This window comes from Epinephelus moara, chromosome 2, assembly GCF_006386435.1.
Source record: "Epinephelus moara isolate mb chromosome 2, YSFRI_EMoa_1.0, whole genome shotgun sequence".
Classification (NCBI taxonomy): Eukaryota; Metazoa; Chordata; class Actinopteri; order Perciformes; family Serranidae; genus Epinephelus; species Epinephelus moara.
Window position 1 is genome coordinate 35919027 of NC_065507.1, and position 23949 is coordinate 35942975.

At 40.6% G+C, this 23949-nt stretch overlaps 1 protein-coding gene across 3 annotated transcripts in view; it reads right to left on the reverse strand.

Annotated features, from left to right (window-relative positions):
- Positions 1–19705, reverse strand: part of ccdc9 (coiled-coil domain containing 9) — a 46738-nt gene extending 27033 nt beyond the window's left edge. For all 3 annotated transcript variants that reach the window (XM_050060891.1, XM_050060883.1, XM_050060873.1), the window contains exons 1-9: positions 19602–19705; positions 17594–17646; positions 17208–17312; positions 16605–16754; positions 7489–7857; positions 6188–6271; positions 4706–4870; positions 4404–4585; positions 2154–2215 (exon numbers count right to left, since the gene is read on the reverse strand). In XM_050060891.1, the coding sequence (XP_049916848.1) occupies positions 2154–2215; positions 4404–4585; positions 4706–4870; positions 6188–6271; positions 7489–7857; positions 16605–16754; positions 17208–17312; positions 17594–17596 (1120 nt within the window). In that variant the 5' untranslated portion in view covers positions 17597–17646; positions 19602–19705. The remainder of the gene's footprint in view (positions 1–2153; positions 2216–4403; positions 4586–4705; positions 4871–6187; positions 6272–7488; positions 7858–16604; positions 16755–17207; positions 17313–17593; positions 17647–19601) is intronic.
- Between the last annotated feature and the right edge of the window lie 4244 nt (positions 19706–23949).

A 23949-nucleotide genomic window follows, 5' to 3' on the forward strand; every position in this document is an offset into this window, starting at 1 on the left:
TGATGTATTATAGAAAAGTGATTTATCTTTTCATAAATGACAAAAGGCACATCTGCCTCATTTTCGCTGTGGTATTGTGATACTACTCAGAACCATGATATTTTCATTGGTATCGCACAGTGGGTCCCAATTTTGGTACCGTGACAACACTAATCTGGAAGGGGTTCATCTGCAAAAACGAATGAAAAACTAAACAATGATATTCAGTATTTGGTACTCGGTATTCGGCCAAGCGTTTAATAATATTCGGCTTCGGCCACAAATTTTCATTTCGGTGCATCCCTATTGTGATCTAATTATTTTATGATTGTGCAGCCGTGGAAATATGATTTTAAACTAGAACTACCGTCTTGCGGTTGTATGCCTCCGCGAACCTGTCAAGTTGCAGTTATAGTTTACATCCATGTCTGTGAAAACACAGATGCTTCACACACATCTTCCCCCCAGCAGCATAGAAGATCTATACAATCAGCACAGTTTCAAGATTAGTGTCACCAGTTTAGTATCTGACCAAATGTCTCCTTCTGTTCCTGAGATATGACACTTAATGATGGCCAGAAAAGTGTTTTTGCAGGAATTATGATGTCACTGCAAAGTTGATCTTTGACATTCTGAACATAAAATGTCACTTCATCATCATTATATCCTATTAGACATCTGTGTGAAATTTGAGTTATGGCCAAAAACATGTTTTGTGAGGTCACAGTGACCATGACCTTTTACCTTCGTCTGCCAAATTCTAGGAAGTTCATTTTTAAGTTTAAGTGGAAATTTGTGCCAAATTTGAGGAAATTCCCTCCAGGCCTTCTTGAAATATCACATTCATGAAATGATACAGCACAAGGCCACGATGACCTTTGACCTCTGACCACCAAAAACTAATCAGTTCACCCTGACTTAAAGTGGAAATTTGAAGAAATTCTGTCCTTGAGATATCGCCTCCACAAAAATGTGACAGATGCAAGGTCACTGTGACCTAACCACTAAAAACAAATCTGTTCATCCTTGAGTCCAATTCAACATTTGTGCCAAATTTAAGGAAATTCTCTCAAGGCGTTCAGAATATATCATGTTCACGAGAATTGGATGGACATATGGACAGACAACCTGAAAACATAATGCCTCTAGCCATGGCTATTGCTGGCGCAGAGGCGGCAAAAAAAAAAAAAAAAAAAAAAAAAAAAATAAAAATAAAATAATTGTCTTGTTTTGTTTTTTTCTCCAGCGTCTATAACAAAACTTCCAACAAGCACCTTTTGTGTTGGGAACTCACTTTAAACACCTTTTTTTTAATATTCTTAAAATTTTTTGATAACTAGTCCAGATTGACTGCTTGTTTCATTAGAACATCCAGTTGTGCTCCTTAGATCTGCATTATGAGCACCAAGCAGACAGTAGAAAGGAAGAGCAGCATTAAAGATGCAAAGCCATTCAAACAGAGTTTGACTTGTTTTGTTTCCCTGTCTTGGGATTACCACAGTCCCACAGTGGATTATTTTATCATCCGGATGACTGACTGAAATTAAAACATGCATGAGCAAAATTAAGCCATAATAAAGCTCCCCTGCTGACACTGTAAGGTGACCGTCCTCGTCTCATACACAACTCTCACTCTGTTGCTGTTTAGGAACCCACAAGCGGGTCCTCAAGCACTGGTATTTCATTTAACCTCACAACTTGCACTTATGAAGTTTTGTTTGTTCATCATGTGCATCAGTCTACATATAAATCCTTTCTCTGTTTGGCTGGTTTATAGTGGTCGGGGCTGTTTATCTACTTGTTTACCTTGACTTCACTGAAAAAGACTCAGTTGGCACCCATAAAAGAAGTCTTGGGTCCTTCTGAAGGTCCCTCTCACATCAGCATGACCGCAGCTCAAAAGGTTGATTTGGACTCCAGGGAAATACGGCAAGCACTTACATAACCAGCTTAATCAACTGTCATTTACATAACAGCCTTAATTAGCTGCAGGAGGAAGATGGTGTTGTGTCTTGTGATGTGTGTTTACGATGTGTGTCTTTGTGACGACATGTTGGAGTGACATCATGTAGGATGAACAGAGACACGGGACGGAGTTGGTGTCACAGTCCTGCCAGCTGTTGTGTAACCACAGTAACAGCAAACTAGTGCTGTGTGTGTGTGTGTCTACTTGCCTTTCCTGCTGCCATGCTCGGGTGCAATGCCCTCTGAGGCTACATATGGGTCCTCCTTGAACCTGTGAAAAAAGCCGCAGGGTTAGATGCACGCACATCAAATATCAGTGTGTCCTTCTCATCACGCCTGTCAGAAGGAATAAAGATGACGAAAAACATTTCCTATCATCCTCACCTGTCCTCTGTCCAGTGGTGGAAGATGTATTTAGATCCTTTACTTAAGTAAAAGTACTAATACCACACTGTATACTCCACTACAGGTAAGAGTCCTGCATTGACAATGTTATGTAAGTAGAAGTATGTAAGTATACTCATGAATATGCAATTGAAGTATTGGCAGTAAAAAATGTCCCCTGTGACTATTCTATATTATATATGATCTTATTAGATGATTCTGATGTAAAAGCAGGATTTAACTGTTGTAGCTGGCTGAGGTGGAGCTCATTCTGAACCATTAACTAATGATTATTTTCATTATGGATTAATCTGTTGATTGTTGTCTCCATTAAAGATTGATTGTTTGGTTTGTAAAAATAGTGAGAAATGCTGTAACAATGACCCAGAGCTCAAAGTGACACCTTCACAGTGTTTGTTTTGTCCAACCAACAGTCCAAACTAAGGATGTCCTCAAAGTCTTTTGTCCCCAATTCTGATTTGAGTAATTTAATATTAAGTATCTGCAGATACAGAGTCCTGATCCAATACTTCTATTCTTCAAGATAATACAGCTGCAGTGTACACTTCAAGTACTTTAAAGTTATTAAAATCAATCCAATGTACAGCCTATACTTGACAATTAAGCAATGCACTGAGAAAAAAATCCCTGTATCTAAGCTGTTCCTAAATGTTATTCATTTATTTTCTTTTACAAAATAACCAAGTATAAAATATTACATCGTCTCTATATCTTTTTGGACATCTCTGTCCCTTTATGAGACTGTTCTCCAGGGTTTGTTGCTTCAGTGCAGCCTTTGCTTGAGTTACCTGAATGTAACTATATTCTGTCGCATGTATATATGTATATATTTGTTGTCTGTACATCTTATGTGCAGATTACATACATAAATTACTCTATTGGTTTTTTTGCTTGTGAGGCTTTTGTTGCACTTGCAGTGGCATTGTGAGTCTGGCTGTTGTTGGTTCTGCACTGCCGTCTGTCTCCTCCGAGCACGGGCTGGGCTCTACCCGCGTTGAAACACCATGCACAATAGATGACTACGAAATGCAAGAGACTCTCACACTGAGATGAACTGACAGTAGTGCTCATAACATCGGTAAATAACTGCCTCATACTGCATTTAGCTTTCAAAGAATTGCATATGAACAGTAAGTACAACATATCCCTCTGAATTGTAACAGAGTTGAAGGATAAAGTGGTATGAGACTAAATACTCAAGTAAAGTACAAGTACCACAGATTTACATTTGAGCACAGTGTCAAACTACAGTCGTATTCAATTAAAGTCAAAAACTGACCCACTTACTCCGTACACTGAAGCCAGCTATTGGCTTGTAGACACCAAACACATTTAAAAAGTTAACCCATTGTGCCACCAGGTCCTGTGTAGTGCTAAATATCTGATCCTCAGTGTGTGTGCTGGAATAAAACTGTCACATATGGCTGGGATGTTCTCTGGTGGAGAGGACATTTTTCACAAAACATAATTAGAGAGGACATTTGAAGAAGTTAATTTGTGACTTTGATTTGAGCATCTTGGTTCTGTGATTTAGTCGTCTTGATAGTCCCTTTGAGATGCACGATTTTGCATAATCCATCATTTGTATGATCCAAGTAGAGCAGCTATGGTGAGTCTATTAATTGATATAATAGAAGATTAATCATCATCTGTTTTGATAATGGTTTTAGTCATTTTACAAACATTTGCTGGTTAAATCTTCTCACGTGATTATTTGCTGTTTGTCTTTGTCATGTCTGATTGTAAACTGAATATTGCGGACTAATTTTCAATATATCATCCTGGGTTTTGGGAAATTGTTACAGGTTCCTTTCACTATTTTCTGATATTCTATAGACAAAACAATGAATTAGTTAATCAAGAAAATGCCTGGCAGGGTTATCAGTGATAAAAAATAATTGTTATCTGCAGCTGAAGTTCAAAAAAATCTAGCACCTAGACACAAACATGGACATTAAATGGTATGAAGAACACAGAAAATGCTTTAGGTGCTCTTCCTCACACACTATCAAAAAAAATCTATTCAAATTATGGTTCAATGCTTCGTTCCTTACATGTTGTCTGTCTTCTGTGCGTCCCACTCTCGTCTCCACTGGCCTGTGGCGTTTCGATGGCGTGCCAGTCTCTCCTCATCAATCTGCTCACGCTCCTTCTTCCAGCGCAGGTATTCTGCTCTCTCCCGGCCTGTCATGGACATGGTCATGTCCACAGAGCCTTTCGGACCTGGCCTCCGGCTCTACAGAGACATGAGGGGTCACAAAAGGAGTGACATTAATATCGCTACAGCAGGGAGTACAAGAGTGGTTTGGCTGTTAAAAGCTCTCGTATGATATTTTTAAGGAACAATGTTACTTACAGTCCACTCTTTCTCCAGTTCAGCTCCTGTCTTTACATTGTCAAAGTCCAGCCCTCCCCAGTTTCGTACATGTCTCCTGCTCCCCTCCTTGCGGTCCGTGTCTGGTGCTGGGCCTGAACGTCTTGGATCATCCAGGAAGTTACGGATTGGCTTGTCTCCATCCGGCTAAGGAAAGGAATTATAAATGTACAGCTCTGTCACATTGACAAGTTCACTCCATGTTCACTGACACCACAGCATGCTAGATGAATATCTTATAAAAAGTGAAGTCTAGTTTGCCCCAAAAATACTAAGAATTTGTACTTTTAGTCTAAACCCCCCCCCCCCCCCCCCCCCCCAAAAAAAAACAGACATTGTAGAAGGTCGGAGGACATTAAAACAAAACACAACAAATGAAAATTCAAGATTAAATGATTAATGAATTAACTGATGAGCTAAATTATTGTAAAAAAAATAAAATAAAATAGGGATGCACAATATGAATTTTTTTCAGCCGATACAATAACCGATAATTACCTACTTCTTATGGCTGATACCTTTTGTATTTAAAAAGAAGTTCATGACCTGCAGCTTATGCACACCTGAGGATAAGAAAGGCGAAGATGTAGTGAGCAAAGCTAAATGATTTAAGCTCTGACCTAAACAAATCTAACTGACATCACTATTGTTCACACAACAAAAACACAAAAAACTGTTCTGACTCTTTATCTTTTTAGTCAAGTACAAAAAAAACTTCACAACCATGCTTTATGAGTGTTTTGTCTAAGATTTCACATGAAATGCTTTGACATAATCCATCCACACAGACTTGTCAATATATTGTTAACAAGTAATGAAGTAAGTTCATCCCTCACTGCAAAAATAAATGCCCTGCCTTTCCCACACAGTGATCTATTATGAAGGCCTGACACCATATCAACACTGACCTGGCAAATTTTCATTTTCCACTTCTTTTTATTTACAATTTGAAATGGGTAAATACTGATTTTTAATGTGGAGCTGCACGCAGCACATTGATTCACTCAGCCCCTCCTTGATTCACTTTCTCTCCCTCTCTGTTTATAATGAGACAGTAGCGCACCCTGCAGTCCACCTTCACACACACACTGTGACAGGACTAGCTGTTAGCATCACACTGCTAACGTTACCTAGCAGCTATTAACGGGTTTAACGACAGAGTCGAGCTGGTTTGTTGAGACTGTTTAACAGCTCAATGTTGGATGTTCTCAAAACTGTGGAAAATGTCCACACTGGCAACAACATGTTTGGCGCACTGTTTGGCATGCTGCGCTTGCTCTTCTTGCAGTAGTAAAGTTAATGAAAGCAATTTGGCTCTGTATTGTCAGCTCCATTTATCAGCTATAGCTTTATTATCAGAATGATGACTAATAAAAATAATTTCCCATTACTGTCTGACAATAAATCAGCCCAATATATATTGTGCATCCCTAAAATTATTTTTAAAAACAGTGACTCTCATACCCGCTGTCCTCTTTCATACTCCGCTATTCTCTCCATCTCTTCATTCATTTTCTCAATGTTCTGTCGTCTCTTCTCCTCCCATTCCTTACCAAAAAAACAACAACCACAGGATGCATCATTAGTGATAGATCACAAATACAGGACATTAATGTTGGCATTCAGAATGAAGACAGCAACGATGTTAATAACTCAGGGAAGTTCACGGCGGCAAGTTTTCTATCTTTCATCGTGTCAATTACCAGAAATGCAAATTTCAGATTACAAAGTAATCCACCACACATGTATACTAGATGACACTGCCTTGCTTTGTGGTAAAAGTTCGGACAGGACAACCCTGCTTTTTTCTTTTGCCCGGCCCTCTGTGTCAACACCCCCGCTACACTGCTGGACTGGCTCCATTAAAATGAATGAGTGTTGGGCAAAAGAAAATGTTGGTCTGAAGCTTTAGTCATAATCCACCACTCTCTCTCAGATGAAACACGATTTACATTTACATGCGTACGTTTACATGCACACTAATATTCCCCTATTATTCTGAATATGACAATATTCTAAATTTATTACGGGTCAGGTAAACAACATATTGTTTGGATTTTTTCTATTAAACCATATTTCAAACGTAGCATTTTCCAATTAAGACAAGTAAGATATGCTGTTATCAACTGGGTTTTAATTGCATTATTTGGACATGTATACAGCCCTTTCAGAAAACGCATCTGAACTGAGATTTTCAACCGCAATTTGCGACAAACTGCCTCTTGCCTGTTGGTTTGGTTGGCTCTTTCTGTTGTCATGGAGACGTTATACACAAACCAACTCGCCAACAGTCTGCAAGGCTATAGATACATGCCCAAAAGAAAAGCCCACATTTCTGGTCTGAAGGAGAAACACACCTACTTTTAAATGCTATTAAAGACTTGGATATCAGGTTTTTGGACGTGCGCAAGTATCACAACACCGACCTTTTCAAGAAGGTGGTTGAAGAAAGGAAAGAGGGAGGATGTGTATGCACGGTCCAACAAGTATGCCACTGGTAAGAGAACTTTGAAAAAAATGCTATTCTGATGAAATGGTGCAAAATTGCACACGGCTCTAGCCTTCCATTTACAATACAATACAATACAATATTAGTGGAATACTAATTTTTATTAGTAAACAGCTCAGAAGGAATACTGTCTTTTTCAGAATATGGGCAAAAACTGGATTATTTTGTGCATGTAACGTAATGTGTGTTGAAAATCAAAACAAAACAGGTGTATCAGACAATGTGTAGCTAAGTATCATAGTTCATCAGCACTCACTTTGGATTTCCTGTCCATGCCACCTGGTGTTCCAACCGGTGTCCCTCCATCTCCTCCATCTCCTCCACCTCCTCCACCTCCTCCACCTCCTCCTCCTCCTCCTCCTCCTCTTCCCCTTCCTCTCCTTCCTCCTCTGCGCCCTGGTCCTCCTGACTCCCCATGTTCTCCATCTCTGGGTGTCCTAGGTTCCCATTCTCTCCTCTCCTGGCGGCCTCCACCTCTCTGACCTCCCCGACCCATTCGTCCCGACCCCGTCCTCCTGGGAGGGCTGTGGCTGTCGTTCGGCCCTCCTCGGTGGCCGTCGCTCTCCTCAGATGTCTTCCGGCCACGAGGCGTCCCGGGTTTCCAGTCGTTCACCACTCTCTTGTCCTGCAGGAAACACACACATATAACACAGTATGGACAGTAAGTTTAGTTGAGTGCCACATTTAAATAATTTCATTCAGCATGTCGAGCAGATGGTCTCAACAAGACAAGCAGGAGCTTCAGGAGCCATAGAAAAAAGCTTCACATGGTGAACAAGATGATATGGATTAGAGGTCTGATTAAGCACGTTTGGGTCCAACCCGACCTAACAGGATAAGACCAGGGCGGAATGTTGTTTCTCATTTTTCCTCAGGGCTTGAATCAAATCATATTCTCGCCAATTTACTGTTTTTTTCTTGAAAAAAAAAAAAAAATGCTAGTTTTTGTGTATAAATGACAGGAAATGTAATGGATTGAAACAAGAGGCAAAGAGAGAGAAAGAGAGGTGGACTGAGACTGAGAGAGGCAAAAGTGATGGAACAACAGAGCAATACATTGGAGAACTGGGTTGAGAGATAGCACACATACTAGAGAGGGACGGAAAACATGAGAAAGAGAGAGACGGGCTGCAAGGCGACTTGCTTAACTGTGTTTGCTTTTGCCTTCCCAGCAGTGGGAGAGATGTGCGTAGCATGCAGGGAAAAAGCAGTGATCATCATCTGTGCGCTGCATCACCATGGACCACCAAGCACACTAGATGCATCGAGGGGCGCAGCCCGCTCTGCCTAACCTGTCCTAAACGAGACAACAGACTACTGAAAAAACAGAAGGAACAGGAGGAGACTTGATACGAGGAAACATGTCAGCTGTTACCTTGTAATAAATATTTTAATATTTGAAAAAGAAATATAAAAAAATATAATACACATATACTGTAAATAATATATAATTTACAGTACTAATTTGGGTTTTTAATCTGGCTCAGGCCCAAAATGCTGCTGTGGGTTGGGTTTGTATTGGGCTTGCACAGAAACTGTGCAGGTTTATGTAGAGTTGGGCCTGATTTTTTGGGCCAATCAGAGCTCTAATAAGGACTGATATGAAAATTAAAATTAAAATCAACAATTAGAACAATTAGAAAAACATGCATGGTTTTCTTGTAGAAAATAAAGAAATAATGATTTCAACCCTCTCGCACTAATAATAAACCACAGAGCAATTTCACATTTAGGATGTTGTAACAGTACTGTTCACTGCTCTGCATTAAAACTCATCTTGGATCACATGTATCAAACAGACTGTAAACAAATGCAAATCATTTGAACACGACTATCATATCCTGTTCTAGAAATTATATTTGGCTGGTAATAAAGTGGTAAATGTCTGAGGTCGTAAATTCTAGCAGCCAATTGGCTAATGGGGTTAAAAAAAAAAAAAAAAGGATATCCCCTCCTTGATTTATCCCTGTACTTCACAGTTAAACAGACTCAGTCTCCTCAATCTGAGGGATTGGTGCCATATAAAAAGGACAAAAGACGAATCAGGGCTATGGATTATGCAAATCTACAACATGAAGAAATCAGAGTGAGACAGGGAGAGGCAGCAATTGTTCATCATCATTTCAAAGAGCTCTTAAAGTTCAGGGATCAGGAGTCTGTTGTCAAGCTGTAGAGAAGCTTGAACAGACTAATGAACCAAATATGACCTGCTGAGCCGGATTAAATATCATTCAGACCGGTACACATGTGGAGCAAATGCCACCCTGCTGCCCTTCAGACCTGTTTTTGTCTTGTAACCGTTGCAGGTTGAACACCAGGGGTCTGTAGTCATCAGTGGTCATTTCTGAGGCAATCAGGACCTCAGCAGGCGCTGATGGCACTGTTACACCACCAACCCTCTTGGACCTGATGATCAAAAACTTCGGCTGTCCAACAGACAGACACAGAGAAGTATCAGCTGAATTTGCAGCTCCTCTCGGCTTTACAGAGCTCTGTATGTTCAGTTCACTGTTAAGCTGTCCGGCCAACAACTTTACTGTTTTGTTTCATTGTCACCGCTCTCATTACGCTGTTTTCGGTTGCAGCAGGCAGCTGTTTACAGAGATAAAGCTCTAAAACCCACTGCACACTACCTGCTCAGCATCAGACAGCAGACAGACACAGTTGGAGACTAGCTGGTGAGCGTAGTGGAGCATTTAGCAGCTAAAGAGACATTTGAAGGATGTTTTTCTCAAGAGTTGCTGAAGACAAGAAACATAGCAAAACGAGAGGGAGTATTGGACTTACATTCATCAGCTGGACACAAACATGATTACTAATGATTGATCATGTTGCTCTGACTTCTGCTGGATGTGTGAATAAGCAACTGTTTGATAACAAGTTCAACAAAAGGTGATTATATGTAAATGTTGTTTCTGCTGCCCCCAAGTGGCCAAAATAGTGTAGTTATTTGTAAAAGAAACATTTCACTGTTGGAAAAGAAGGTCTTATAATAAAATTGGGCTGTCTGTGCAGTAGGAGGACGGACAAATCACAAATCCCATTGTAATGTTACAGAAGAGAGCTTTAAGAATCATAAATTGAGCTGATTATCGAGAACCACCAACAAATTATACATAACTCACAAGCTTTCAAATGTAGTGATTTGTTGGACTTAAAAACTACACAAATAATGTATAAAGTAAAAACTAAGATGCTTCCAGACTGTATCCAGAAGTTGTTCAAAATTAAAGAGAGTCAGTATGAACTAAAAGGAACTTGTGTAACACTTAAAGAAGTTAATTTGTGGAATGGTTTTGAATTGAAACGGTGTGAAACACTTGATAGATTAAAAAATAAATAAATAAACAAATGTAAGATGATTAAGAAATATAAAATGGAGTTACTAAAGCCAGTGTGTGTATATGAATATTTGTTTGGGACTTTGGGATATATAGAATAGACATACATTTTGTTTGCTTGTTTCGTTTATTTAAATGTATAAATCTAAAGAGAGCAGTATAAAACAGTTCATGTAAAAGGGTACGTGCTTTAAGTCAAGGCTTGAGCTTTAACCTTTTTGATTGACAAAACCTACTTTGGTTTGTCACTGCTTCAGAAGTAATGGCTTACTGTTATTGTGTGTGTGTGTGTGTGTGTGTGTGTGTGTGTGTGTGTGTGTGTGTGTGTGTGTGTGTGTGTGTTTGTGTGTGTGTGTGTGTGTGTGTGTATATCTGAGGTATAAAAGTTGGAAAACGAACAAACTAAACTAAATACTTTTAGTATTAGTGCTGATGTACATGACTAGAGAAAACACAGGAAAAGGGCTTTGGCATTTGCTTTTGCTCAAGAAGCAGAATTCCTACACTACCAGAATGCACTGCGCTGCACCGGACCAATGAATTCCCCTGCTGGTGGTTGACATAATGCAAACATGCCAACAGGCATACAACAGGAGACAATATGGCAACCGGCTGGTAATAAGCGATCTCAAGTTACAGCCATACAGGGCACTAAAATATGTTTCTGAAAACATTTCAGGTGAGAAAAAGGAAATGCAGTAACAGAATCTTGGTTTATATTTGATCAGCACTGCTTAGTTTTACTGTTTGATCAGAGTTCAGTCTGCGTTTATGAGAGAGAGGGGCGGGTTTCTCTCTCTCGATCAGCTTCCATAGTCTTTGTGTCTATGCTGGGGGGCATACAAAAATGCAATCTGTAGTTCGAGCGACAGCCAGCGAAAATTTTGAGCTGAGAGATGATCAGGGAGATCTGGGCGCTGGTAAGATAGAGGGGTGTTTACCATAGTTCATTTACACATACCGCCCACATTGTTGTGATACAAAGCTGGTTGAAAATCAGCAAAGTATTCCTTTAAGGACAGTGCTTTTAATGTGAACGTCTATACAAATTCATGTTCAAAACATGCAACTACAAGCATCTTATTCTGTTATCATTATTTATCATTTAATTTTTCAGATGCATGATCTGCATGCATACTGTTGCTGACCTGTTTTTTTTCTGGATATAATTTCTCAGATGGTGCAAGGGAGATTTATGTGAAACCAACATCAATGCACTCCAGCTGTTTTCCTTTTTTCACCCTTTAAAATGAGACTTCTAGGAAAAACTGAAAAGAATGTAGCTCACAACATGACCTGTATATGTTCCAACAGTACTGCTGGTACACTAATGTGTTACCACACTGTACATGAAAACAGAACTACACTGAAATGCATACTGAGCATTACGAGTTGGATAAACTGATTACAGAGCTCTTCAGGATGTTTGTGCACTTAAATATGTTGACTACTCTGCACCAGAATCTGCTGTTACAACATTATGTTGCTGTAACAGGTTGGTACAATCATCTCAGCTCTGTTTTTAAAAACAGCTGCCAGAAATGTTTTCAAATCAAATCAAGGATAAGCAGAGCTACATGGATGGCTAACCAACACAGGAGCACACACTAAACTAATGAAAACACTCATCTCATAAACTTTCACATGTGAACTTTTATATTTTCAGTCTGTGTCACGTTTCACGTGAGCAATTTGGGAAATTATTCAGTAGGACTGCTTTAAGGCAAAACTGAATTTACAAGATTTTTGCCTCAATGTGATGTGATGTTAAAATCACGAGATTTAACAAGAACAGACATTGCTATCTGTTTATTTTATCTATAAATGGTTCATTCAGTCAACATTCAGAACTATTATACTTAACTAAAAAAAGTGCACTGTTCGATTCTCACCACCCACTGGAACACAAACTAGGTGTTATCAGGACCCTACAACACAGAGCTGATAACGTACCTACCAGCACTCAGGCCCAAGGGAAACAGCAAGAACATCTGAGGGAGGCTCTAAAAACTTGTGGTTATCCCAGTTGGACCTTTGTGAAAACAGCAGCCCGTTCCAGAAAGAACAAGGTGGGTGATGAAGAAAAGAACAAACGCAATAACATTGTCATCCCCTATGTGTCTGGGGTATCTGAAAAACTCAGGAGGATCTTCAACAAACACCGCATCCCTGTGTATTTCAAACCCAGCAGCACACTTAGACAAAGACTGGTACATCCAAAAGATCGTACACCACACACCCAGAAGAGCAACCTGGTGTACGCGGTCCAATGCAGTGAGGAATGCCCAGACTTGTACATTGGTGAAACAAAACCACCACTAAACAAATGCATGTCGTCGTCAGGGCAAGACTCTGCTGTCTATTTACACCTCAAGGAGAAAGTACACTCCTTTGAAGACAGCAATGTGCACATTTTGGACAGGGAAGACAGATGGTTTGAAAGAGGTGTAAAAGAAGCCATCTATGTGAAATTGGAAAAAACATCTCTCAATAGAGGAGGAGGTCTGCGACACCACCTATCCCCCACCTACAATGCTGCAGGAGATTTAACAGCTTAACCTCTGAAAACAATAGTCGTTCACAAATGGCCTCATATGATTCTAAAGACTCCAACGACCACCGTTGCAGCAGGAGTTTCAACGACCGTCGTTGACACACCATTGGGGCACTAACGAACCAGTTTGTCAGACTAGTTCCAGCCTAGTCAGACAAGCATGAACTGATGAAGCCTCTTGGATAAGAGGTGAAATGTCTAAGACAAAACTAAGTCCAGCTGCGTTCGATTCAATTGCCTTGAGATAAATATGACCTGGATAAATGAGAATATCTACAGGCACTGAGTAGAGTGCAGATCAGGTGAGTAAGTGACCGCCTGAGCTGACCACGGCAACCATAGACAATCCTTATTATTCCAGCAGATGCGGCACAGCATGTTTCAGAAGCGTCCCAGAAATACACGCCTCGTCTATTTATGCCGAAGCTGCAACACATTGCGCAGAGCAGTTTTCCTAACACTGTAGATGAAATACAGATACAATATAATTAAGAGAATGAATGTTTAAATAAGTGAAACTCAGCAACAAATCTTTAATCCATGTTGTTCATAACTGACTTCAACAGTATTAACTTTGTCTGTAGACTGCAAAACAGGAAATAACAATTAAAATAGACAAAAAAAGAAACCCCGCTTCTTACTTATTTAGTCATGGTGGAAGTTGAGATATCAAGGAAAATGACAAAAATCAACAAAATTTGTAAGTCTACACAATCAGGCAGGTAAAACACTCCGTGTCGCAGACATGGTTGGACAAGTCCCTCCCAGCTTCCTTACAGTTAAAATGGCAGCAAAAATGACAAAAATGGGAATTTATTCATCTAGTAACATGCCTAACTTTAGTGGATCATAACATATTATGTATGGCATTAATCTGTAGATGCACCGCTTCTTTTTCTGTGGACTTCAATTTTTGGGCTGCAACATCTCGCTTCACCTCTGTGGCTTTTAATTAGAGATGCACGATATTGGATTTTTTTGCCAATATCTTACAACTTATTCGGGCGATATACCGTTATCAATATATCCACTTTTCCTTCCCCCCCGCCTAATTTTAGTGATCATCAAGTCTCTTCTGTGGTGGAATTACCATCATATTATGCGTGCATGGTCTTATCACGATGGCCCACCAGCAGATGGAAACATGAAATAGAGGGCTTTTCAGTGTGTGTAATTCATTCATTGTGCCAACTAAGAAAAAGCATGTTGGCCGATTCTGATAGTTCATTTTAAAGCCGATATTGATAATGTGCCGATATTATTATGCATCCATACTTGTAATTAAAGACCCTACCTCTTTCCCATTAATGTGCTCGCAGCTGGAGAATGACTGCAAATTTTTGTATGTAATATTTTAAGTGCTTCTTGAACTCATTTTTTATAAAATGATATTCCTTGTAGGTTTTTATGTGTATTACTGAAAATATACAGTATGTATCCCAAATGCAACTGCCAGCCTACACATGTAACACAAGAAGTGGGTAGAGGACTGATGCAGGGCATGATGGGTAGACTGGCAGGCATGTGGATGGTAAACTGATAAACACAGTAATGAGAACCTGTCAGAGTTTATCAGCTGCGTCTTCTGTCTGCAGGATCATCATAAACCAGATGAAGAGGTTATTTTTACAACAACAAAACAACACCAATGATGGAAAGACGTGTCACAGCAATCTTAGAACTGATATTCACAGAGTTGTTTTATGGTGTTAATGGATGAATGTGTGTCTGTGTGACTGGAATTAGGGGCTGCATCTAGCAAAAAACTGAGACTTGCATATCTTTGAATGTTTTGCAATGAAGTGTTGCGTATTTAGGCTGCGCTACAAACATCTGCGACTCAACGAGGTGCTGAACGTCTATTATACCCTGAGCACTGCCCGTCTAGTGTTTTTTTTTGTGTGTCAAAAACATTCAATTTCAAGGTCAAACACAGCGCTCCCCACTGTCACTTTTTATTCAGCCATTCAGTCACAGTGGAGGAGGGACAAATACTACCACCAACCGTCACATCTTGCATGTACAAGTGCTGAAGAACAACAACAATGATGGAAGAGAAGTCTGTTAATATACTGATATAAATCAATATATGTTTCCTTGTATGAACCTAAAAAGATCAGCGGGTCTGTCCTATCATCCAGAGCTCTACCTCATGCCGACATGTCTACTTCTGCAGATATTCCATATCATACCAACCAGATGCAACCAAAGTGTCTCAGCTTAGAAAACGCTGCGCCTCCAAAGCGCTCTCAAACTCTCCCTGCTGGGTGTTTTATGAGGAGAGCCTGATGTTTTCAGCAAGAAAAAAAAGCACTTTGATGGACACGGCTCCTTAGAGGTTAACTGATTAATCCATGGTCAGTTCTTCCTGTTCACTGCTGTGGCTCAAAGGTAGAGCTGGTTGTCCACTAATCGGAATATCAATGTTTCGATCCCTGGCTCCTCCAGTCTGCATGTCGAAGTATCCTTGAGCAAGATACTGAACGCTAAATTGCGCCCGATTGGTGTGTGAGTGTGTTAAAAAACAGAGTAGCAGGTGGCATCTTGTATGGTAGCCTCCGCCACCATTGAGTAAATGTGTGTAGAAATGTGATGTATATTGTGTAAAAAGCGCATTGAGGGTCAGACACTAGACACACAACACTAGAAAGGCACTCTTCAAGTGCAAATCCATGTAAACTTTTGTTATGAATCATCCATTAAAAATCCACTATCGGGGTCAGCCTCTAGCTCAGTGAGTAGAATGTTCGCCCCATGTAGGCTGAGTCCTTTGCAGGTTATTTTCCAACCTCTCTCTCCTCCCTTCCTGTCACTCTCCAGCTGCTCTACAATAAAGGTAATAAGCCCAAAAAAATTATCTTAAAAAAAAAAAAAAAAAAAAAAAAAAATCTGGGTGGCACGGTGGTGGTTAGCACTGTTGCCTCACAGCAAGAGGGTTGCCGGTTCGATCCTGGCTGTGGGAGCCCTTCTGTGCGGAGTTTACATGTTCTCACGTGACCCACGTGTCAGCGTGGGTTCTCTCTGGGTACTCCGGCTTCCTCCCACAGTCCAAAGACATGCAGATTGGGGACTAGGTTAATTGATAACTCTAAATTGTCCGTAGGTGTGAATGTGAGCGTGAATGGTTGTTTGTCTCTATGTGTCAGCCCTGTGATAGTCTGGCGACCTGTCCAGGGTGTACCCTGCCTCTCGCCCGATGTCAGCTGGGATAGGCTGCAGCCCCCCCGCGACCCGCAAGAGGATGAAGCGGTTAGAAGATGAATGAATGAATGAAAAATAAAAAAGCTGACCTCTAATTAGGATTAATCGTCCCCCTGAAAAAGTGGCATGATTCAAAGGAGCTGTATGCAACATTCAGAGCATCAGAATCCAGGGCAGGATAGTCTGTACACACTTCCCAACACAGAGGTGGCCATTATATCAGTGCTTTGAATGCCACATACAGCTCCTGGAGAAAAGTTTCACATAATGTCTTACCCCCATCGGCTTAGAAACATCGACTGTGACGGTGAAGTTTTCTTTCTCTGTCTTCCTCCTGTCCGTCTCCGGCTCATGCGGGCGGGGTTTCCGAGGCGTTGTCACGGCGATGCCCTCCTGCTCTGCCTTCTTCTTGTCTTCCTCTATTTCCTGTTAACATCAGGTGACAGAATAAGTGAGATGAAACTACAGTTGTGAGCCCAAATCTTAACTCCTGACTTCTTCTAAGCAGGTTTTGAATATGTTGTGTGTTCAAACCACAGAAAACTAAATAAATATTCCATCCTAAAAAAAAACATTTTCAGTTTCTAGGTTTAACTGGTTTTGTCACTCCCGAGTTGCAGTTTGATTCACACGGCGGCTGTGAGATTACAGATCATTTTATTGATATTCTGTTACACAGGCAACAGCTCTGTCCCATGTTTACTTCCTGTGAGCTACCAAGGAAACTATTGTTATAATTACTATGTTTCCTTGGTGACCGCATTAACAAACATTCTAGCAGGAAATAACCTTGGACCCATTTCAAATGTTTGTGTTTTAAACAGTCTGTACTTTACAGGTTACATTTTGTGTGTGTTTGTGTGTAAAAGTACTGCGTACCTGGTACCTCTTGACCAGAGCTTCGTTTTTCTTCCTCAGAGCTTCGATTCGTCTGTCCAGCTCTGCATCCTTCTCCTCCTTGGTCTTGAGATCCACCGCTGAAGACTGGCACAGAGAGGCAGAGTATTGAAATGATGAGGAGGAGGCCAGTCTGTGCTAAATGACACAAACTTGCCACTGGACTAAATACACTACAGATGGTCAAAAGTCTGCAGAAACACTGCTTTTGTTTGAGATGAAAACAAGCATCATTTGTCTATATTGTTAATTAATAAACACTTTAAAAACATCACTGAGTTTTAACTTATCTTCCTGACAGCATGAAGCCCAACTTCACCTGAGTTTACAATACTGTCTTCAGTCTTTTGTTTTACTCTCTTACTCACCATAGCTGCCTCTGACTGGTCTTCATGCACAGGTAGCTGACTGCTTGTTCCTCCTGTGGTGAGGAAGATGACGTGTGAGAAGATGCAGTGACAACCAGTCAAGGATAAGTCTGTTAGCTGCTTTATACAAAATCAGTCTTCCCTCCACACAAAAATGTATTATGTATGTATTATTGTACCTTCACTTGGATATTTTGAGCTTCACTGTGCAGAGTTTGACACTAGGAAGCTGTTTTCACTTTCATCTGCTGAAGGGGAAGGTTTCTCTGAGCTCACCTTAAATCTGAGTTTCAGGTGTGTAACTTAGTGACATTATAACTAGCTTAAAAGCCAATCGTGGTTCAATATTCAACTAAAATGTGTGATGTGGACACTTGAAGCTTTAAGTTCATGTACACTGAGAGTACACTCTTCATCTTGTGTTGGTGCTCAAATTTTGAACTGAACAATGTTTGCATTTTGAAAGATTCTGAATTTTTCATTAAGAGACAACAGGTAGATTTAAGGATGAGATAATGTTTTTTTTTCTGTGGAAAAACATCCATCATCCATCTATCGTCATGATACGATATCACACCTATGACAATACAATATTTGCACATATAACAGAGTTACCACGATACGATTTCTATTTGATTCAATTCAGGGGCCTGTGATCTATAGATTGATCAGTAAATATTCTCATAGTATTTGTCTTGTCTGCTTGCCATTATCTGCCTGGTACTAGGCTGCTTGAGGCTTTAGAAAGGAGGTCTGCTTAGAGGGAAATGGTAACACAGACATAGCATGGGAATTAAAAAAGGGGAGTATCTTGACGATACGTATCAAGGTTTTCACTTTACACCAATGATAGTGAATCACTGAACTGATATACCGATTCAGATCAATGTATTGTTACACCCCTAATATCAGTGATGCACGATATATATTGAGCTGATGGGTTATCTGTCAATAATGAGAAGCATGTTATTATTATCAGTATCGACTGAAAAACAATATCATGCATCCCTGACGGATATTTAATTCATGGACTATTTTGATTATATATTCCTGATTCTGATATTTTGTATCTTAGATTCTCACTTTTTACTTGTATGTCTGTTTTATATGTGTATGAGCATTGAAAAGGGGAGCCAGAGATGGAGAATTTTCATAGCCAACAACTGCTTCTCTCTTTTTTTACACGGCAATAAATAACTCAAAACTCCAAGCACAGTGTTTAATATGTCTCAAAACATGTCTGGAGCGGATCATAAATTTTGATTCATGATTCTAGCCAGAAAAAATACCAGATGTTTGTAGGTAATTTAATAATCATAAGAAAACTGAGGTCCCTCTATATTCTACAGCTGCCTGAACAAAATGTTAACAAGACTTACCAGTAATTTAATCAATCATTAGTTTTCACTCCCACTTGGCTCCTGTCTGAAGGGTCCACTGAGTAACCCCTCTTACCCATGTCATGTGGACTGATCAATAGGAAGATCAATAGGTTAGCTGTGACCTCTCTGTGCAGCACCCAAGTTTTATGCTCTGTATTTTAACTATTAAATTGCATTGTCCCTACAGGGCAAATACATTCAAATCAAGTTAAGATTTCAGATAACCACAGGTGAGGTTACAGCCAGGTGTATGTGTGTGTGTGTGTGTGTGTGTGTGTAACATAAGAACCCAAATGAATAAATCCTTCATGCGTTACCAAAGCTTCTGTAAGCGTATTAGAGCTGCGGGCGGAATATAAATTACCTGAGGCACAACAAGCAACCATGACACACAGCACACAGACTGCCCAGAACATTAAACCTTTACTTTACTCTTATAAACAGTTATATCCATCTAATTATTTTACTCTGCTGGGAAGTAATGTAAGCACACTGAGCCATGTCTGTTCCGATACAAAGAGCCGAGCCCCCACAATGGAAACACACACCGTCGACACCACCGACACGCAACAAAACAGCAAAAATAAACATTTAGATGCGTTTAAGTTGCACTTCGTTTGTATTACCTGTATCAGAGGGAGTTGTGGCGGTTGTAAAGAGCAATGTTAGGACTCGTTGCTCTTTGCCAATTCCTGCGCCTCACTGTGTCCTCGTTATTCGGCTTCCTGTATGCTGCTGGCTAACTTCCTGCCAAATAAGGACCCCCGTCTCGGTGGTTTTAAAGTGACAGTAACTGTTACTACATAAACTTCGTCCTGCTACCACTTTAGTAATAAAGCGAGGATTTATTTAATGGCCTTTTTTAAAATGTATCTTGTAAATAACGGCGTAGATAATCGACACTAATTTATATTAAGTAAGGCTTTGCAACAAATGTAGCTCTTACATTGTCCACGAGAGGACGCCAGCGGATAAATTTAACCTAATAACCCATGGACATAAGGTCAGGAAGAAGGAGACAGGAGCAGGTCAGAGTAAGGTAGGACGGGCTAAGTAGGAGGAGCAGGTGGGAGTAGTAAAGTGTAGGAAGGAGTAGGGAGGAGTTAGTGAGACAGTTGGAGATGCATAGGGTGGTCCAAAAATGCATCCAGCATTGTTAAACACACTGGAATTGCCGCTATTCAGATGGGTCAACCAGCAGAGACAAATATGTCATTAAGAGGAGAGCTGACACCTTTAGGGTAAAGGGTAAGGATGCATGTCATATGAACCAAGCACCTAGCCAATGTTGTCTCTACTGCTGAAGAAGCTGAGGAGTTTCACTGTAGTCATTTAGGTGGACACTGTGGTGTGGAGAAAACCCACAGTGTAATCATCAACCACTGCTATTGGCCTGGCAAGGAGGACGACATTCACAAGTGGGTGAGTTGGTATTTTCATAATGTTGAGGTGGAATACACATTCAGGTCTGAAAGTAGAGCACAGGAGTGTGTATTTATGTGTGTATTTCTTAAAAATCGTGAAGGTTAAGGTTTGTAGTAACATGTGGAACCCAAAAGGAGACTCAAAGGCAGAATAAGAGTTCATTGAGTTTATCAGTAGGGCTTGGTGCTGGACTGAAGGCTGAATGATCAAGGCTGAGTAGGTGGAGACTGTAGACAGGCAGGTTGATGCAAAATGGCAGGGGGCAGGCAGACTGAGCAGACAAAGTGGTTTCTTCTTCCGAAATCCTCTCTAAACTGGTTGTTGGAGTATGCTGACATGAGGAGTAGACACTGGCGAAATCTGGACACAGGAAAGAATCATGTTAGAAAAGTCTTAAGTGACAGCACTTACGAAAATATTATAACTAGTAATAGTTTAGAGACAATAACTACTATTGGAGTAGACAGAATAATCTGGCGAAGAGTGGAGGTGAAGCTTGGGTTCTTGCACTGAGGCTGATGAGGAGGAGATGAGTTGCAGGTGTGAAGTTCAGCCAGGTGCCTGATTGCAGTAGCCATGCCCTCCAGAGAAAAGACACACATACACACAGAGGCAGAAAGGGGAGGGGGAGCAGGGAAACACTAGGAAAAGGGGAAAATACTATGTTCACAGCCAGAGCTGTGACACTGTATGTGCAAAGGCCTACCATTACTTTTAAATATGTAATACACCGATCAGCCAAAATGTTAAAACTACTGACAAGTTAAGTAAATAACACTGATCATCTTGTTACAATGCAATGTTCTGCTGGGAAACTTGGGGTCCTAGCATTCATGTGGATGCCGCTGGGAAACTTGGGGTCCTAGCATTCATGTGGATGCCACTTAACACGCACCACCCACCCAAACACCGCTGCGGACCAAGCAAACCTCCTCATGGCAACATCACTATCCAATGGCAGTAGCCCCCCCAGGCGGGACAATGCACCATGCCACACCGCAAAAACTGCTCAGGAATGGCCCGAGGAACTTGACAAAGAGCATAAGGCCTTGACCTGGCCTCCAAATTCCCCAGATCCCAGTCTGATCAAACATCTGTGGGACAGAGCCTAATGCTCTGTCTTGAGCTGGTTGGGATGGACTTGTTGGGTAAACTCACTGTAACAGATGGTGGCAACCAGTACATATGTGTCATGGTTGATTATTTCACCAAATGGGCAGGGGCCTATCCACTAAAGAGCAAAACAGCAGACGAGGTGAGCAATTTTATCTTTGATTTCTTTTACAAATCATGTTTGTTCAAATGATCATTTTTAAGGTCAGCAACTGTATGTGTTAAAGGTCGGGCATCAAGAGAAGCCTGTGCTCCCCCTATCATCCACAGACCAATGGCCTTGTTGAAAAACTGCATGGCACAAAACAGGTATATTTTGAGCTTTTTAGCATAACAAGCTCATTTTCTGTTCCAATCTGAACAGGTACATTAATGACAAATTCTGAAAATAGGTTGGGTTGTCAGTGTCACACATGACAACCCAAATTATCTTCTGACTCCTAATGCCCATACTTGAATTCTGCATTTTGAGGTCCCTGAACAAACTGTTGGCTGAGCACCTCAGACAATCAGACTATTATCTGTTATCCACCATGTCTGGTCGGTGGACAAAAAAGCAGCTGACTACAAAACACAGTCCTTATTATATGATGTTTGGAAGGGAGACGACGTATCCCTCAGAGGTCCCAAAGTAGTAGGAAGTAAGACTGTCTATTGTTGCTATCCTTTAAGAGTTTGAATTTGGATCATCTGTGCCCTCTAAATTTTAACTGTGATTTCTGGCAGGTGACAGAGGACAAAGTCCACAACCTTTTGACAAGAGAGGAGATCTGCAAGGGACTGAGGGATCAGTAAAGTGTATACAAAGAGATCAAGGCCAATATCAAAAAAAAGACAGGAAAAGGTCTGCAAGAGGATGGAAAAAGACGCCAGGACAACTTTAAAGTGGGGGACCTTGTCCTGGGGAAAAAAAAAAATTACAACAGAAACTGAGAAAAGGGGTCTAGTTGGAAGCCTACTTGGTGGGGCCATTTAGAATAATCAAACTTGAGGACAAGAATGCAGACCTGGTTTCAGAGAAGGGGAAACAAAACATTTAAGTTAATGTAGATCATTTGACACATTATACCCAGCCAGAAGAGAAGATCCCTGCCAAACTTAAAAACGTGTTGATCCTTTTCTGGCTGGTCCACAACAGACACATACACAGCACACACACACATCCACCACAGCCATCACACCTTCAACCTCCACCTAAAGGCCAACGATGAGCTGCAAGGCCCAAGGACCATCAAACCATCCAGAAATTTGTAAGTAAACTGACACAAAGTAGCGACCAAATTATGCATTTAATGAATAACTGCCATTACTATGTTTTGTTTTGTTTTTTGTTTACAGTAATCAGAGACGTATGGGTAGGGAAGCGAAAGGAGATGCTATGGTCACGAATGGGGCCATACAAAATATATTCTGAGGATATATTGTACCTAGCGCCAGGAAAGGAGTTGGAGAGTCAGGTACTTTAAAAAATATATTATTGGATTGATATTTGTCTTTTTCAGATTGGATCACATATTGCTGTTCTCATAGATCGTGAATGCCTATCTGACGATGGTGAGGAAGAAGAGTGGAGCCGCCATTATAGATTGTTCTGTAATGACATCAGTCTGGCGGGAACACAAAAAGGTTTGAAATGGGTGAGAGGGATTCTTTTTTAACCTTTTAAATGCAGTGACATTTTGTTAATTAGATATATACTGTATATGTAATAGTTTTTGTTGTTTTAGTTGGCCCTTAATGGTGATGTGGCAGCAGGAGCAGTCAGCCACCAGGAACACTGGACACTCATTGTAAGTAATCCTAAAACTTTACAGATTTAAACGTAGGGTGGCCCAGAAGGGTTGAAGCAAATACAAAACCCACAACAAGAATGATGAAGTCATAACACAAATACTGTGAGGGGACAGATTAGACTGAGGTGGGCCGCCACAGTCAACGTAAGTCATGGGAACCACTATATTTTTTTCCATCATATTGTGCAGCCTTAGTCCCTACACCACAGTTGGAGAACCAGAGCCAAAGGCTTTTGTCAAAAAACTGTCTCTCCTTTGTCTTTTACCAGGCAATGTTCTGTCAATTTTGTGGGCTGAACCCTCAACCCATTCTGTCATACTGTGGCTTATGTGGCGGAAATTTTCAGTTTTTAAGAAGTCTTCAAGATGAAGGTACTGTATATTTTGTTCTCACAATTGGTTATTCTCTTGAATGCCCTTTTGTCAGATGATGTCACGTTATCAACTGTGAGTTTTGTATTCGTGTTGAGACTTTTGTATGTGTGTTGTGACTTTTGTATTTGCTTCAACGCTTCTGGGCCACTGTATAAACACAACAACAAGAAGATCTAATGTACTGTATGAGGGGTTGCTATAATTTGTTTGTGCATTTCCATGGATCATGTACCTTATGAGTTTCTTGTATGTGGACCCATTTGGGGCC